We start from the raw sequence: 16,899 nt of genomic DNA on the forward strand, positions 1-16,899 counted from the left end.
GACTAAAAGTAACTTTGGGAAGTTCAAAAGTTTTTGGCCTCAGCAATACAAAATTACTTATCCGTAATTTCTATTAAACACTCTCATTATATATCAGAAGCAAATTATTTTCATATCTGTGCTTATTACATTTCAGCAAGTTACTTTACTAATAATGTTTTGGTTTTGAATTGCTTGGAGTCAATTTGATTTCATCATATATCATTTCCTTTGTCACATATGGAAAAACTGATGCTTTGCTATTTTTGACACAAGAAACCTTCAGTTGTGACTTACCAGGGATTGTAATGCTTTTGTGATAAGTTGAATTATTCTGAAATCAGTACTATGTTGAAAACAGCGAGGTTTCTGTTTTTGACAAACAACCACTTAATTTCAATTTGTATATACCCAGTTATGAGTTTTCATGTCTCTGAAGGGTGTTAAGAGTGATTCATAGGTTTTTATTTTATTTTATTTGCAAGATTGTTTACTGTCAATTAGAAGTTCACAAAAACTTTTAAGGACACGTTTAGGCAATTAGTAATAGCGTAAGATGTCATTGCTGACTTCACAAGGGTTTGTTTATTTCGATGCTCACATTGCAGCCAATGGGTTTCTTTCTCTCCACTTCATGCCAGCATAATTTTAGAGGCTGAATGGTGGGTCAGTTAAAATACTACATTATTACATTTAATCTTTGTGTATTTTTCCATATTGTTTTGTTACAAAATCATTTTTAAACTTTCCATTTTGTATATGCAATTTTAAAGTGTATATTTTTATATTTCTTCAGTATACTACAAACATTGCTAATTTGATTATTCTAAAGCTGCTAATTAGAACTGATCGTGCTATTTTTCTCTCTCTTTATGCACTGACTGCAACTTCTACAAGTGTATTTGTTACCCTTTCTCTTTCACTACAGGTATGTGTACTCTTTAAGGACTGTACCGGCATAGGTACAGTGCTGTAGCTTTGCCACCATAACCCATCACTGTATGAACACCACCTCCCTAAACAATGGTAGCTAGGTTAATGGGAATATTCTTCTATTGACCTAGCTGTGTGTACACTGGGGAGTTAGGTCAGTATAGCTACGGCATTTGAGTGGATTTTTCTCACCCCTGACCAACATAGCAATGTCAACCTACATTTTAAATGTAGAACAGGCCAATGACTTTTACCCTTGTGCTTTTTCTCATTGCCATGTGTGGTTGGTCATCTGAGTTGAATGTTATTGTTTCTGCTCTCTGGTTGAATGATTGTCCTGTTTTATTCTTTTGCTGAAGAGAATTCAGATAGTGACTAGCAAATAATGAATAACACTTTCAGTATGAATATTTTAGATGAATCATCATTACTGTTTAAAATTCATTAAACGTTCTGGATTTGTCAACCCTTTCATAAATAACTGGTGGCATCCATACTCACGAACAACGATTATACCCAGAAATGATAATTTGCTACATTATTTGCACATAAACACATGCAAATTGAAACTATTCAACTAGCTCTCATATTACTAAATGAAAAACTTTCTGGCATCAACAGCAATTATTAAATTTTGTCTGTGCCTGTTAAAACAATCTTTCAAAACTCCTTGTGTAAGAGAATTATTTTTGCAGCCACACCCTTTTTCTTTTTCTTTCCCATTTTATGTTTTCTGCATTTCTTTGTTCACTGTGCTCTACTATGGGAGTATTTTATGAATTTCAGCAAAGAAATCCTGGGTTTCTTTGTCAATAAAACAAAAATTAATTGATCCACTTCTGTTTGATATTTTTTAAAAAAGTTCTCATACATTTAGTTTGTTTTTTGAAAGCCACCTGTTTTGTGAAAGTAACCCATTAAAAAATCTGTGGCCCCAGAAGTTAATGGAGTAAGGTTCCAGAAAGATCATATCATATTCTATAGTTTGCTTAGTCTGACATGCAAGCCATCCCTAATATTGTGGAATTGGGGGGCGGGAGAAACAAACCCAAACCCACCTCTGTCTAAAAGTTTTGGAGCTATATACAAGGGAGAGCTCCTTTACAAAAGCTCCCTTTTGCTGTTATCCACATCTCTCAATATTTTAACAATTTAAAACCACGGCTGTCAAGCAATTAAAAGAAGTAAATATGGGATTAATCACACAATTGAACAATAATGAAACGCCATTTATTTAAATATTTTTTGAAGTTTTCTACATGTTCAAATATATTGATTTCAGTTACAACACTGAATACAAAGTGTACAGTGCTCACTTTATTTTTTATTATGAATATTTGAACTGTAAAAAAAAAAGAAATAGTATTTTTCAGTTTACCTAATACAAGTAATGTAGTGCAACCTCTTTATCATGAAAGTTGAACTTACATATGTAAAATTATGTACAAAATATAACTGCATTCAAAAAGAAAGCAATGTAAAACTTTAGAGTCTGCAAGTCCACTCATTCCTACTACTTGTTCAACCAATCACTCAGATAAACAAGTTTTTTTACATTTGCAGGAGATAATGCTGCCTGCTTGTTTACAATATCACCTGAGAGTGAGGTCACAAGATACTTACATGCCAGATTCACTAAAGAGTAATATGTCTCTTCATGCTTCAACCACCATTCCAGAGTACACGTGTCCATGCTGATGACGGGTTCTGCTCAATAACAATCCAAAGGAGTGTGGACTGATGCATGTTCATTTTCATCATCTGAGTCAGATGCCACCAACAGTTAAGGTTGATTTTCTTTTTTGGTGGTTTAGGTTCTGTAATTTCTGCATCAGAGTGTTGCTCTTTTAAGACTTCTGAAGGCATGTTCCACACCTCATCCCTCTCAGATTTTGGAATGCACTTTGCTTCTTAAACCTTCTTAAGCCGTGCTGTGGCTATCTTTAGACATCTCACATTGGTACCTTCTTTGTGTTTTGTCAAATCTGCTGTAAAAGTCTTCTTAAAATGAACAACATATGCTGGATCATCATCCGAGACTGCTATAACATGAAATATATGGCAAAATGCGGGTAGAACAGACCAGGCGACATACAATCCTCCCCAAGGAGTTGAGTCACACATTTTACACATTATTCTTTTAACAAGCATCATCAGCATGGAAGCATATCCTCTGGGATGGTGGCCGAAGCATGAAGGGGCATATGAATGTTTAGCATATCTGGCACATAAATACCTGGCAATGCCGGCTACAAAAGTGCCATGTGAATGCTTGTTCTCAGTTTCAGGTGACATTGTAAATAAGGAGCCCACAGCATTATCTCCCATAAATGTAAACAAACTTGTTTGTCTGAACGATTGGCTGAATAAGAAGTAGGACTGAGTATACTTGCAGGATCTAAAGTTTTATATTGTTTTCTTTTTGAATGCAGTTATATTTTGTACATAATTCTACATTTGTAAGTTCTACTTTCATCATAAAGAGATTGCATTATAGTACTTATATGAGATAAATTGAAAAATACTATTTTTTTATAGTGCAAATATTCATAATAAAAATAAAGTGAGCATTATAAACTTTGTATTCTGTGTTGTAACTGAAATCAATATATTTGAAAATGTAGAAAAACATGCAAAAATATTTAATGCATTTAAATTGGTATTCTGTTGTTTAACGGGGGGATAGCTCAGTGGTTTGAGCATTGGCCTGCTAAATCCAGGGTTGTGAGTTCAATCTTTGAATGGCCACTTAGAGATCTTGGGCAAAATCAGTACATGTTCCTGCTGCAGGATGGACTTGATGACCTTTCAAGGTCCCTTCCAGTTCTATGAGATAAGTATATCTCCATATATTATTTATTATTATATTATAACAGTGCAATTAAAACTGTGATTAATCGTGATTAATTTTGTTGAGTTGATTGCATGAGTTAACTGCAATTAATCGACAGCCCTATTTAAAGCACTTCCTGCTTCATACACAGGCAACCACAAAACAAGAGATTACTGGCCTCACTATATAGGGGGAACAGATGGGCTCTGCAGCTTGTAGATTTTTAATGGGCCAGAAGGGACCATTAAATCATATAGTCTGTCATCCTGTATTGCATGGGTCATAGAACTTCACCCCTATTTTGAGCACAGTACAGCTCATCCACAGTTGTGCAATTGCTAGGAAGACGTAGTAGGCTTCCTTCTCAGCAAACACTCAAATAACCCTTCATACTAGGGTGACCAGATGTCCCGATTTTATAGGGACAGTTTCAATTTTTGGGTCTTTTTCTTATATAGGCTCTTATTACCCCCCACCTCCTGTCCCAATTTTTCAAACTTGCTGTCTGGTCACCCTACTTCATACCCCCTACAAAAGACTTTTCAAAAATCAGTGGGAGCTGCTGAGTTTCCAGCACACTTGAAAATCTGGCCACTTGTTGAGCAACTAACCATAGATATTGGTTCCAATTTTGAAAATATTGTCTTAAACAAAATTTCCAGGAGACTTTTTCTGAGAAATGAGCAGTACATTTTGAAGTAAAATAGTAAGTGTGGCTCACACTACTTTGGTGGAACTGCTTTAGTGAACGTAGCACAAATGATTTTACAGTGACATAATGACAGTGCCAAACCATCCTTTTTCCAAAGACAGCTTGTTCTAATATTGCAAAATCCTCTCTCTATTCAAAAAGTTTTGTCCTTTAAATCTAAAATTATTTTTAATTTAACTTCTATTTTAAATATTTGCTTGTTATTGTCCTTATTAAAAACATGTGGCTTCCATGGCCTTGCACAACAGTCTTTGCAATTATAGTAGCATGTTCTATTGTTTGAAACACTTGTTATTTGGTAACTTGGTTTCCTTTGAAGATTGTATTGTTTTTAACTTAAAATGGTTTGTACTTTTTGCCTCTTTTCAACCAGGATTTCATGGCAGGAGCAACACAGAAGGGACGATGCGACGTGGTTTTTAATTTAATAAAAAAAGGCTGCCAATCAGAATTTATAGAAAATCCCACCATTCGTGTTACAATACTCAGCGACCACAAGGCAAATACACAAGTAACACCAGGAGAGGTTTCCATCCAACTGCGTCCAGGTTTGGTTATCTAAAACATTGCTACTGTATTAAATCTAAACTAAATACAGGGACGTTTCAATCCAGTTTGTGAGGCAATGGCTGTAATTATTATTTAGAAGAATGAAACTATCTTTCATTTATAAAACTATTTGTAGAAGTATAACTGCAATGTTCATATGCATATAGCTAAAAATTATATCTATTGGCAGCTATGCCCATTAACTCAGGATTAGGGCTGCCACTGAGTTTCACAAACAGTGACATGGAGGTGAAGGTGAAAACTTTTTGTGGTGTTTTGTCTCATTTTTATTTTTTAGCTGTTTCCATCCTGATTCACCAAGTTAATGTCAAGAATGGAGTTTTGCACTTGGAAATATGCAGGTTAAATTCCAGAGACTCTCAAAAGACAGGTTATAATTCTGTTGCTTGAATTATCCCAGAATTGGAAGAATGAAACCCACCTCATTAAACTAAATACCAAAACATTGTTTGGTCCATAATGTTGACTATCTAACAAAATTGTTACAAACTGACTTATTAGTTCATGTGCCCAAACACAAAAAAGACATTTAGGATGTCTTTTGGATACACTCATCTTGAAATCAGATTTTTGCTTTTTTCTGTAGTGTAAATTTAATGCACATAAGTGCTAAGTGAGAATGCTGGAGTATATTGTGTTAGAATAGAAGACTGTACAGTAATAGGGTCATTGTAAAAACCCTCATTGAATTTCCTGACTCTCATGCAATTTAAAATTTCAGTAGTATTATTGTAATATAGTTATTTTCCCACATTTAATCGAAACCATGCCATAGCATATGACCATGTCATCCCATTTGTTGAAAACTACCCAGAAAGGGAAAAGATAATACAAAATATACCTACCTAGAAGCCACAAGACATCCCAGAAATTGCCTCGTCCAGAAGGAGAGGGGAGAATCTTGTGGCTTCATGGATGGGAGCAGTGGTTTTAGGTCTTCTAATCATGAACCGTCAAAAAGGCTCTGTATGGATGACCCCAATCTTGTGGATCCTGGAGCATAGCTTGGAATGCCTGCCCCTCTAGACTGCTACCAGCCATCTTTCTATTCCTTCAGCTCCAAGCTCCTGGCTAGCTCAGTGGCCATGTTTCAATTCATTCCTGTCCCACAGCCATCCGCTCTACCCCTGTTCTCACAAGGGGATAGACGTCATGTGTTAGAGATTAATACTGGTCTGAATAGCATTAATTTCCAGTGGAGTCATCAGTGGGAAAGTCCATGAGTTTCCAAGTGGTGCATGCTCTTTAGAGCAAGAGTTGCAGCCCCTGCTACATTCTTTCCTGGTAGCAATGTCTCAGCCCCTGCCAGCAAAACAATGGTACCAAAGAGATGTTGATACCTTAGAGGAAAGGGAGCTGCTCTTTTTTCTACACAATTTTCGTATGCAGCTCACACAGGTGACATGTTTCCTCACCTTACTGGCACATGTGCATATTCAAAAGTAGCCACTTTGTTAAAGTGTGTGTTGCTTGTTACGAAGCTTGGGACATCACCTGAGACTTTCAAAGGGGCCTAAGGGAGTTAGGCTTCCAAGTCCCATTGACTTTCAGTAGGAATTAGCTCCTATTTCTATTTGCTCTCTTCGAAAATCCAAGCCATTATGTACGCTTCAGCTTTATTGTGCACTTCCGGTTCATAAATCATTAAATGGATTATGTGCACTTATATGAGCAGACTTTTTCACATGTATTATATTTAATAAGTAATCCAAGTGACTGTAAAAATACAGTAATTAGCATTTTACTTAACTGTTTCAAACCACGTCTGAGATAACACAATTGAATGAAAATTGATAAAACTATATGCCTCTGCTGTGCATCCCAATGAAGTGGTACACCACTCTCTTACTGAACCTTGCCTCTCAGTTTATGGTCTGTCACAATTATAAAATATGCCTTTATTTCTCAGAAAAGCCATATATTTCCAAATTAACACAACTTTAACTGCAAAACATTGCAATTCGTACTTCCCAAATAAATGGTATTGTTGGATCATGTTGGCTGTCAGTGCAAGAGTCATGGAGCAGAGATGAAAAATAGAGAATATATGTTATAAACTGTGAGATGCTATTCCTTCTAAATATATTGGATAAACTCTGCAAAGTTAGACTTTTTTTTTTAGATACAATGCTTATAAAATTTATGTCTCTTTTATCTGGTGAAGAAATGGGAGGAAGTCAACAGATGGGACAACTTAGAATGAAACTCAGCGTAACAGTAGATTTTTAAAAGTGCATAATAGAAACTCATTGTCATAGACCCAGGTTAAACGCTGACCATATTTGGGAGAAGCAGTGATACGAAATCATCTCCCACAGCTATATTCTCACACATGTTCTGTCAGAACAAAGAGAAGAGTGTCCAATGTAAGTTGCACTGCCCTTAGCGGATGCATCAATAAACCTATTTTATTTTTCCCATTTTCATACAAGAATCTGAATGACGTGATATGTCTGCTTATTTTGCAGAGCTCATAATTTCTAGTACTGTAACATGAGGGTATAACTTGGAGTAGTAAAACAAAGAAAGAGAAGATTTAGGCTGAATATATGGAAGAGACTTATGGTGATATCTGTTAGGTCCTATCTATGATACTAAAACAAACTTGTTTAAGCACTGCTTTGAAATATGGCTGGGACTCAACTTTGTTAAAATAATATTTCTTCTTTACTGAATAGACCAAACCATAATTTTTATATCTATACTGTGGAATTTTAACCTAGGGTGTTACCTGAGTTTAAACAAAGTTCCTTAACAGGTTTGTAATCTAATTGGGTGGGGAGTATTTCACACAGGCCAGAAGAAACATTTCTATAATGCCTTTGGGCCACAGCCATGTTTCACAGTCATGTTCAAACAGGATTATTTTTCTAATGTAGATGGCGGCCCTGAGCTTGTAAAAAGACTTTTGAGAGGAATGGTGGAAAACTAGATTGGACAAAGCAGTAGACAGTGCACCATGGGGAACACCTGCCCTGGCAGGAGATAAACTAGATGTTCTGATATATCCCTTCATTTACTAGTTCCTGTTGGCCAAATTCTGTGGTCCCTGACTAAGGAAAACTCTCACCAGAGACTGCAGAATTTGGCACTCTAACCTTAAAATTGCTACTTCTTTTTTTTCTGGTCTTTTCTGGTTTGTGTTCTTCCTTTTATCATCTAAATTTAATAATAATCTTCCTTTGAGAATACATAATCTGTATTACTTATGAACCCATACAATAAATTTGAGCTAAAATTCCTAGATTGTAGATTTGTTTGGTTTGTTTTTTTGTAGGGCTGTCAATGAATCACTCGTGATTAACTCAAAAAAAAAATCACAATTAAAAAATTAATTGCAATTAATCACACGGTTATGCAATAAAATATCAATTGAAATTTAATAAATATTTTGGATGTTTTTCTACATTTTCAAGTACATTGATTTCTATTACAGCACAGAATAAAAAGTGTACAGTGCTCACTTTATATTATTATTTTTGATTACCAATATTTGCACTATAAAAATGATAAACAAAAGAAATAGTATTTTTCAGTTTGCCTCATACAAGTACTGTAGTGCAATCTCTTTATCATGAAAGTTGAATTTAGAAATGTAGATTATTTTTGTTACATAATTGCATACAAAAAGAAAACATTGTAAAACTTCAGTGCCTACAAGTCCACTCAGTCCTATTTCTTGTTTGTCTTAGCAATTAGCTGAACAAGTTTACATTTACAGGAGACTCTTCTGCCTGCTTCTTATCTACAATGTCACTTGAAAGTGAGAACAGGCGTTCACATGGCTTTTTTGTAGCTGGTGTTGCAAGGTATTTACGTCCCAGATATGCCAAACATTCATATGCCCCTTCATGCTTCTGCCACCATTCCAGGGAACATGCTGCCATACTGATGATGCTCATTAAAAACATAATGCATTAATTAAATTTGTGACTGAATTCCTTTAGGGGAGAATTATATGTCTCCTGCTCTGTTTTACCCACATTCTGCCATATATTTCATGTTATATCAGTCTCGGATGAAGACCCATCACATGTTGTTCATTTTAAGAAGACTTTCACAGCAGATTTGACAAACTACAAAGAAGGTACCAATGTGAGATTTTTAAAAATAGCTACAGCACTGGACCAAAGGTTTAAGAATCTGAAGTGCCTTCCAAAACCTGAGAGGGACGAGGTGTGGAGCATGGTTTCAGAAGTCTTAAAAGAGCAACGCTCAGATGTGGAAACTACAGAACCCGAACCACCAAAAAAGAGAGTCAACCTTTTGCTAGTGGCATCTGACTCAGACGATGAAAATGAACATGTGTCGGTCCATTCTGCTTTGGATCATTATGGAGCAGAACACATCAGTGTGGACGCATGTCCTCTGGAATGTTGGTTGAATCAGGAAGGGACATGTGAATCTTTAGTGCATCTGGCATGTAAACATTTTGCGACACCAGCTACAACAGTGCTGTTCAAACGACTGTTCTCACTTTCAGGTGATATTGTAAACAAGAAGCGGGCAGCATGTGCTCCGGCAAATTGTAACCAAACTTGTTTGTCTGAGTGATTGGCTGAAGTAAGACTGACTGGACTTGTAGACTCTAAAGTTATACTTTTTGTTTTATTTTTGAATAGGTTTTTTTTGGTACATAATTCTACATTTGTAAGTTCAACTATCATGGTAAAGAGATTGCACTATAGTACTTGTATTAGATGAACTGAAAAATATGTTCTTTTGTTTTTTTTTTACAGTGCAAATATTTGTAATAAAAATAAATATAAAGTGAGCACTGTACACTTTGTATTCTGTGTTGTAACTGAAATCAGTATATTTGAAAATGTAGAAAACATCCAAAAATATTTAAATAAATGTTGTTCTGTTATTACATGATTAATCACGATAAATTCTTTTAATCGCTTGATGGCCCTATGTTTTGTTTGTTTTTTTGTTCACATTTACTATCTGCTTGCAAAGGCACCTAAAGTTGATATAGGGAATAACTTCCCGGGTACCTAAACTGGCCCTTGAATGAATGGAAAGTCACTGTCTGACCAACTCAAATACGTGTGATCATGTGTCCTTCAACTCCCAGTAGTCTACAGAAGGAGAATAGCCACCGTCTCAAAGACAATTCCACATTTAACGAGGAAGATGGGTCTTCTGTAGAAAAGCGCTAGGGAATTAAGATCTGAGTCATCTTCAAGTCTTACTACAAGTATGAAGCACAAGTGAATATTAGCCATCCACCTTTTACACCCCTCAAATTATTAAAATGGTGGGTCACATTCTGATACCCTTATTCATACTTGAATCATACTTCTCTAAAAATCCCATTGAGTGCAGTAGGGCTACTTGTAGATTAAGGTGGAATTCAGGCTGAGTAGGGGTCTCAGAATCTGGGCTCCTCCAGCAACCGTAATTAAATTCTTTTAGGGGCTCTGAAATATTTTGGGCTAATGTGCAGCACAGCCTTCTGAAAAGCTGGTTTAAGTAATCTGCTTTCTGTAAATGAAAAGGAGCTTAGAGATCTCCTCCTAGTCCTAAATGAACATCTGTCCATGTCACAAAGTTTCACAGAGTTAGAGCAACTGCCGGTTTTTGCTCAAGAGAGGCATAGGACTGAAATTGCCCACGGTGCTAAGACTCAGAATTGAGTAGATTGGCCACAGTCTGCCCTTAGTTAAACCCAGTGATGTTGCATAGGTATAACTGTGGAAGGAATTGGCTCACTGTGTGGCATTTGTATGGTAGGTTATGCAGAATAAAAATATGCATCGGGAGGAAGGATTTTTGTTTTGTTTTTAATCCCGGCTTTCAGGATTCACTTATGTAATCAGAAAAGCCAGGCTTTATGTGGAAGAAAATAAAAACTCTATTTATGACAAAATATTTTACATCATGAGAGTTGCATTGCAAATTAAAGACTGTGAGGTTCATTTTCAAAAAAAAAATGTTTTCATTGTCAAGTAGGAAGCATATAGGTGGAATTTCAGCATACTGAAATTTTCTATTATTCATACAAGAGCTGGTCATGGATAAAAGCTGAAACTTTCAGATGGAAAATGTTCACATATACCCCTCCCTGCCCTTCACCCTCCCCCCAAAAAATCATCAGGTAAATTGCCTTTAAAATAGATATATTTACAGTTTTCATTTTAACTCAATGGGGCAGATCCTCAGTTGGTGTCAATTGCAATAGCTCTGTTAAAGTTAACGGAACTTCATCAATTAAAACTAGCTGAGGATCTTGTCTAGCCATGTCATTATAGACTAATATCTGGCATAAATGCATATCCACATTTTTTATAATTTTTTTTTAAATAGCTTCTGGTCAAGCGTGTTGCACACTAGCTTTTGTTGAGCAGCTACAATAATCTCTGCTGTAACCTCTATCCTGCACTTGTTCCTCACTGTTGGTTTGCTATTTTCTCACTGTGTCATGCCATACTAGATTGTAAGATCCTTATGTAGGGATCATGCCATCTTTGTTCTGTGAAGCGTCTAGCATATTTTTGGGTGCTGTGAAATAACAAATAACGTAAACCCTCACAATGTTAAAATTAAATGCTACCCGGTTGTGTATTCATGTTGCTGTTTTTTGCTGGCATTGCAAAAACAACAAATAATAATACAATAGGCTGATCTTTTTAAAGGTTAGTGATTTTTGTTACATAAGAGATTGTAATGTGGCTCTGTGAGACAGACAGACATTTGACATCCTGAGATAAAGGGTTACCTGTATTTGTTTTTGTCTGAGGTCAGTGGAGGGATTTTTCTTCTTAAACTCACATTTAGTTTTTCTTTAATCCTTGAAAGATTTCTCATTAACTTCTTTAGCACTAATGTAATGGAAAACTTGAAGCCCTACATAACTAGGCATTTCAGGTCCTGTTCTCTTTGGGGTATGTGTATATATAATAACTATAGAGTTAGACACACCCCTCATGGAAATAACAGACCCATTTGTTAGCCAAGTAAAATGGTACAGTTAGAAACTATCAGCCTTGAAGTGATTGAAATTCTTTCAGTTTTTGAGTCATGGTTCCTGTCTGGTATAATGCCAAATGGATTGTGTAATCAAGAATTTAAAAGATAATAGGAAAAGGCCCATTTTTAACAATAACCCATATAGGAGACCAGCTAAATAAATTTTATAAACAGGCCCTTTATTTTGGATTTGTTTTTGATGTACATTTAAAACTCTAGTTGACTTTAATTTATTTTTTCTGTTTGCCTGCAAATGTGTATAGTGCCTGCAACATTAAAAGTAAATTTGCAGTATTTTGAAAAGAGTACATTTGAAAATATGCAATAAACTTATTTGTTTCCTTTTAACCAGGAGGTAAAGCAAGCTTTATGTTAAAAGTCCATCCTCTAGAGAAGTATCCGGTGGACCTTTATTATTTAGTTGATGTCTCAGCTTCTATGCACAACAACATAGAAAAATTAAATTCTGTTGGATTTGATTTATCTAAAAAGATGGCAAATATTTCCCTTGATTTTCGACTTGGCTTTGGATCATATGTGGACAAGACTGTGTCACCCTACATTAGCATTCACCCAGAAAGAATCCATAATCAGTGCAGGTATGTAATGATGTATGTTTATTTGGGTAATGCCAAGGGACAAAAATTGTATAAATAATAATTTAACAGGTTATGCTACATTATAATTTTTTTTAAAACTTCACTATGAGTCTTTCTCTTTAATATCAGCTTGGTTTCCCAGCAGTGTTCTGTTTCTTAAGAAAAAAAAAAAGGCTTCTTTCACGCAGTATTTGGTGATTATTTTGAAAATTTCAGAAACACTCAAGGCATATGTTTTGTATATTTTACATATGCTTTTGTGTTTAAAACAGTCAGATACTGTGATTGATTATTTTGCATGTTTATTTCCTAGTAACAGTACTTTCAAAACTTGTGTGTTAAAATGCTTTCCTTGAAATTTTCCCTTTCATCCCTGTAATACATATTTCTCCCAGTCTATTTAAGGAACAAAATAAGAACCTTTGGGGTTTGCTTCTGCCATTCTTACTTGGCCAAACCCCCATTTTCCACAAGTGAGAAGTGAATTGGACCAATTATTTTTGCATGTCACAGACCTTATTCCTTGTATTCAACATGCATGTAAGGTGAGGGATCACTTTCCATAGCCTCTACAGAACAAGACTCCACACAACACATCCAAATACCCTTATATGTAAATCAAATTGTTTGTGAATAATTAATATTAATCTTTTTTACATCATATATACAGTAACTCCTCACTTAAAGTTATTCCGGTTAACATTGTTTCATTGTTAGGTTGCTGATCAATTAGGGAACATGCTTGTTTAAAGTAGTGCAATGCTCCCGTCTAACGTCGTTTGGCAGCTGCCTGCTTTGTCCACAGCTTGCAGCATGAGCAGCCCATTGCAGCTAGCTGATGGGGTCTTTGAACCAGGGTGGATCGGCAGCCCCCCATCAGCTCCCCACTCCCCTAAGTTCTCTATGCAGCAGCTGCCCAGCAGGCTATCAGTTGCCTGCAGTTCAGCTGTCCCTCCCTTCACTGCCATGTAGTGCTCCTACCCTCTGCCTTGGAGCTGCTCCCTGAGATTCCTGCTTGCTGTGCAGGAGGGAGGGAAGAAAGAGGGGGCCTAATGTCAGGGTGCCCCCCTCCCCCCTGCTCCTGCACCCCGTTTACCCCATCTTCCATAGAGTGGGGGGACACATGACAGGGCTCAGGACAGAGGGAGCTTGCTGGCAGCAGCTGTGGTCTCAGCAAGCTGATCTAATTTACAAAGCAGTGTATTTAAGAGTAGGGTCAGCGTACTTAAAGGGGAAGTGCGCATCTCTCACACACATGGTGTGTGTCTCTGTCTCTGATGCTGTCTCCCCTCCTTCCATTCTTACTGCCTTGTAGACTGTGAGAGTTAACCCTTGAGGACTCAGCCAATTGCTAGTTCATCATTTAGCAGTAAGGCATTCCCTGGGAAATATCCCACCCTCTCACTCCTCTACCTCAACCAAGCTTCACAATCGTCATCACTGTGTACCAATATTAAATTGTTTAAAATTTATATATATATATATATATTTTGTGTGCGTGTGTGTGTGTGTGTGTGTGTGTATCTATATCTATATCTATATCTATCTATCTATCTATCTATCTTCTATATATAATATAGTCTTTTGTCTGGTGAAAAAAATTTCCCTGGAACTTAACTCTTAACATCATTTCGCTTAAAGTCACATTTTTCAGGAACATAACTTCAACATTAAGTGAGGAGTTACTGTACTTGTTGCTACATATTAGCTCTATTGTAAGGGCCTGAACCCAAGTCCATTTAAATCAATGGGCATCTTTTCAATTATTTCATGGGCTTTGGATTAGGAACTGTCTCTCTGAATCATTTAAGCACTTATGTATGTGCTTCAGTTCCACTGAAGTCAGTGCTCAACTGTGTTACAGAAAAAGGGCCTAATCTATGGGTTCTAGAATTAGCTCAGCTGTTTCTTACTCAAAGCTTCCTTAACATAAAGTGGTAAAACTTGTTTAACCTCTGAGAATTTGAGAACATAGTCTTCCATCCGTGTGGCTATATAACTATTATTAATCTCAATGTGAGGTATATTCATGTGTTTATGCCCTTTAGAGTTGATTTTTTTAGGTTTTGATTCTGTAGCTCATAGTCATGTGAAATTGTTACGGGATCTGGTCCTTAGTATGTAGTAGTTTTTTTAATCAGGACACACAAAATTTGAATGTGAAGTCTAATTGTTCCCTTTCTTAGGGATTCCAAAGGGATAATGTGCTGTTTGAGGTTATACTGTCTCTTGCCATATTTTGCTGTACATTAAATTCGATACTTCAGCATTGCTTATTTTTTGTTATGATTGCATGAATTAGGATTGGGTACACTTTTCACATAACTAGAAGGAAAAAAGTGCGCTCATTTTTGTTCAACATGAACTAGAAATATTTCTAGTTCAAGTGAGTCTAATAAAGATGCTTGTATAAAAAAAACTCTCTCTCTCTATTTTTCAAAATGTCCATATTCACATGTTCCATAACTCCAGTACTGAATGGGTTTTATTAAAATTATTTTTAAATAATAATATAATATGATGGGCTTGCTTTATTTTCTCCTACAGTGATTATAATTTAGATTGTATGCCACCTCATGGCTACATTCATGTGCTGTCCCTGACTGACAACATAGCAGAGTTCAAAAATGCAGTGAATAAACAAAAGATCTCTGGGAATATTGATACACCTGAAGGAGGGTTTGATGCTATGCTTCAGGCAGCTGTGTGCCAGGTAAGGAGATTTCTGAACAAACGGCTGAATGGCAGTTCAGCAACAGATCTGTATTTATCATTGTTTCTGTTCCCAATGGTACTGAACCCTATGTAATATAATAATCATGCTCCTTATCAGCTTTATGCCGGACAGAGGCATTACATTTCCCCACAGCGCCATTCCAATCTCCAAGCCATCATCAAGGATAATGTCCTCTTGATGGAGGAAGACTGACTAGGGACATCCCTTTCAGTGCTCACAATTGATGTGTCTCTTGTATGGGAAAAATGGTTATGGAAAAATTAGGGCTATTGATTAATCGCAGTTAACTCATGCGATTAACTCAAAAAATTAATCATGATTACAAAAATATGTCACGATTAATTGCCATTTTAATCACACTGTTAAACAATAGAATAAAATTGAAATTTATTAAATATTTAGATGATTTTCTACATTTTCAAATATATTAATTTCAAATACAACACAGAATACATAGTGTACAATGCTCACTTTATATTATTATTTTTATAACAAATTTTTGCATTGTAAAAATGATAAACAAAAGAAACAGTATTTTTCAGTTCACCTCAGACAAGTACCATAATGTGAAACAGATAAACAAGTACCCTTTATCATGAAAATGCAACTTACAGATGTAGATTATTTATTTTTTTGTTACATAACTTCACTCAAAAACATAACAATGTAAAACAATGTAAGACAAGCAAGTTTGTTTACATTTACGAGAGATAATGCTGCCATCTCTTTATTTACAGTGTCACCTGAAATTGAGAACAGGCATTCACATGACACTTCTGTAGCTGGCATTGCCAGGTATTTGTGTTTACCAGATATGCTAAACATTCATATGCCCCTTTATGCTTCAGCCATCATTGCAGAGAACATGCTTCCATGCCAATGACACTCGTTAAAAAAATAATAGATTAATTAAATTTTGACTGAACTCCTTGGGGGAGAATAGTATGCCTCCTTATCTATTTTACCCACATTCTGTCATGTATTTCATGTTCTAGCAGTCTTGGATGATGACCTAGCACATGTTGTTCGTTTTAAGAACACTTTCACTGCAGATTTGACAAAACGCAAAGAAGGCTCTAATGTGAGATTTCTAAAGATAGCTACAGCTCTCGACCCAAGGTTTAAGAATCTGAAGTGCCTTCCAAAATCTAAGAGGCACAAGGGGTGGAGCATGCTTTCAGAAGTCTTAAAAGAGCAATGCTCTGATACAGAAACTACAAACCCCGAACCACCAAAAAAGAAAATCAACCTTCTGCTGGTGGCATCTGACTCAGATGATAAAAGTGAACATGCATTGGTCTGCACTGCTTTGGATTATTATCAAGCAAAACCTGTCATCAACACGGACGCATGTCCGCTGGAATAGTGGTTGAAGCATGAAGGGACACCATTAGCGTATCTGGCACGTAAATATCTTGTGGTGCCGGCTACAACACTGCCATGAGAATGCCTTTCTCACTTTTAGGTGACATTGTAAACAAGAAGTGGGCGGTATTATCTCCTGTAAATGTGAACAGACTTGGTTGTCTGAGTGACTGGCTGAACGAGAAGTAGGACTGAG

The 16,899-nt window shown here is 36.2% G+C and overlaps 1 protein-coding gene across 3 annotated transcripts in view; it reads left to right on the forward strand.

Annotated features, from left to right (window-relative positions):
* The window catches only part of ITGB8 (integrin subunit beta 8), an 82,445-nt gene that overhangs the window by 21,074 nt on the left and 44,472 nt on the right, over positions 1 to 16,899 (forward strand). For all 3 annotated transcript variants that reach the window (XM_050938618.1, XM_050938619.1, XM_050938620.1), the window contains exons 3-5: positions 4,831 to 5,005; positions 12,355 to 12,601; positions 15,149 to 15,314. In XM_050938618.1, the coding sequence (XP_050794575.1) occupies positions 4,831 to 5,005; positions 12,355 to 12,601; positions 15,149 to 15,314 (588 nt within the window). The remainder of the gene's footprint in view (positions 1 to 4,830; positions 5,006 to 12,354; positions 12,602 to 15,148; positions 15,315 to 16,899) is intronic.

The sequence above is a fragment of the Gopherus flavomarginatus genome, chromosome 2 (assembly GCF_025201925.1).
Source record: "Gopherus flavomarginatus isolate rGopFla2 chromosome 2, rGopFla2.mat.asm, whole genome shotgun sequence".
Lineage (NCBI taxonomy): Eukaryota > Metazoa > Chordata > Testudines > Testudinidae > Gopherus > Gopherus flavomarginatus.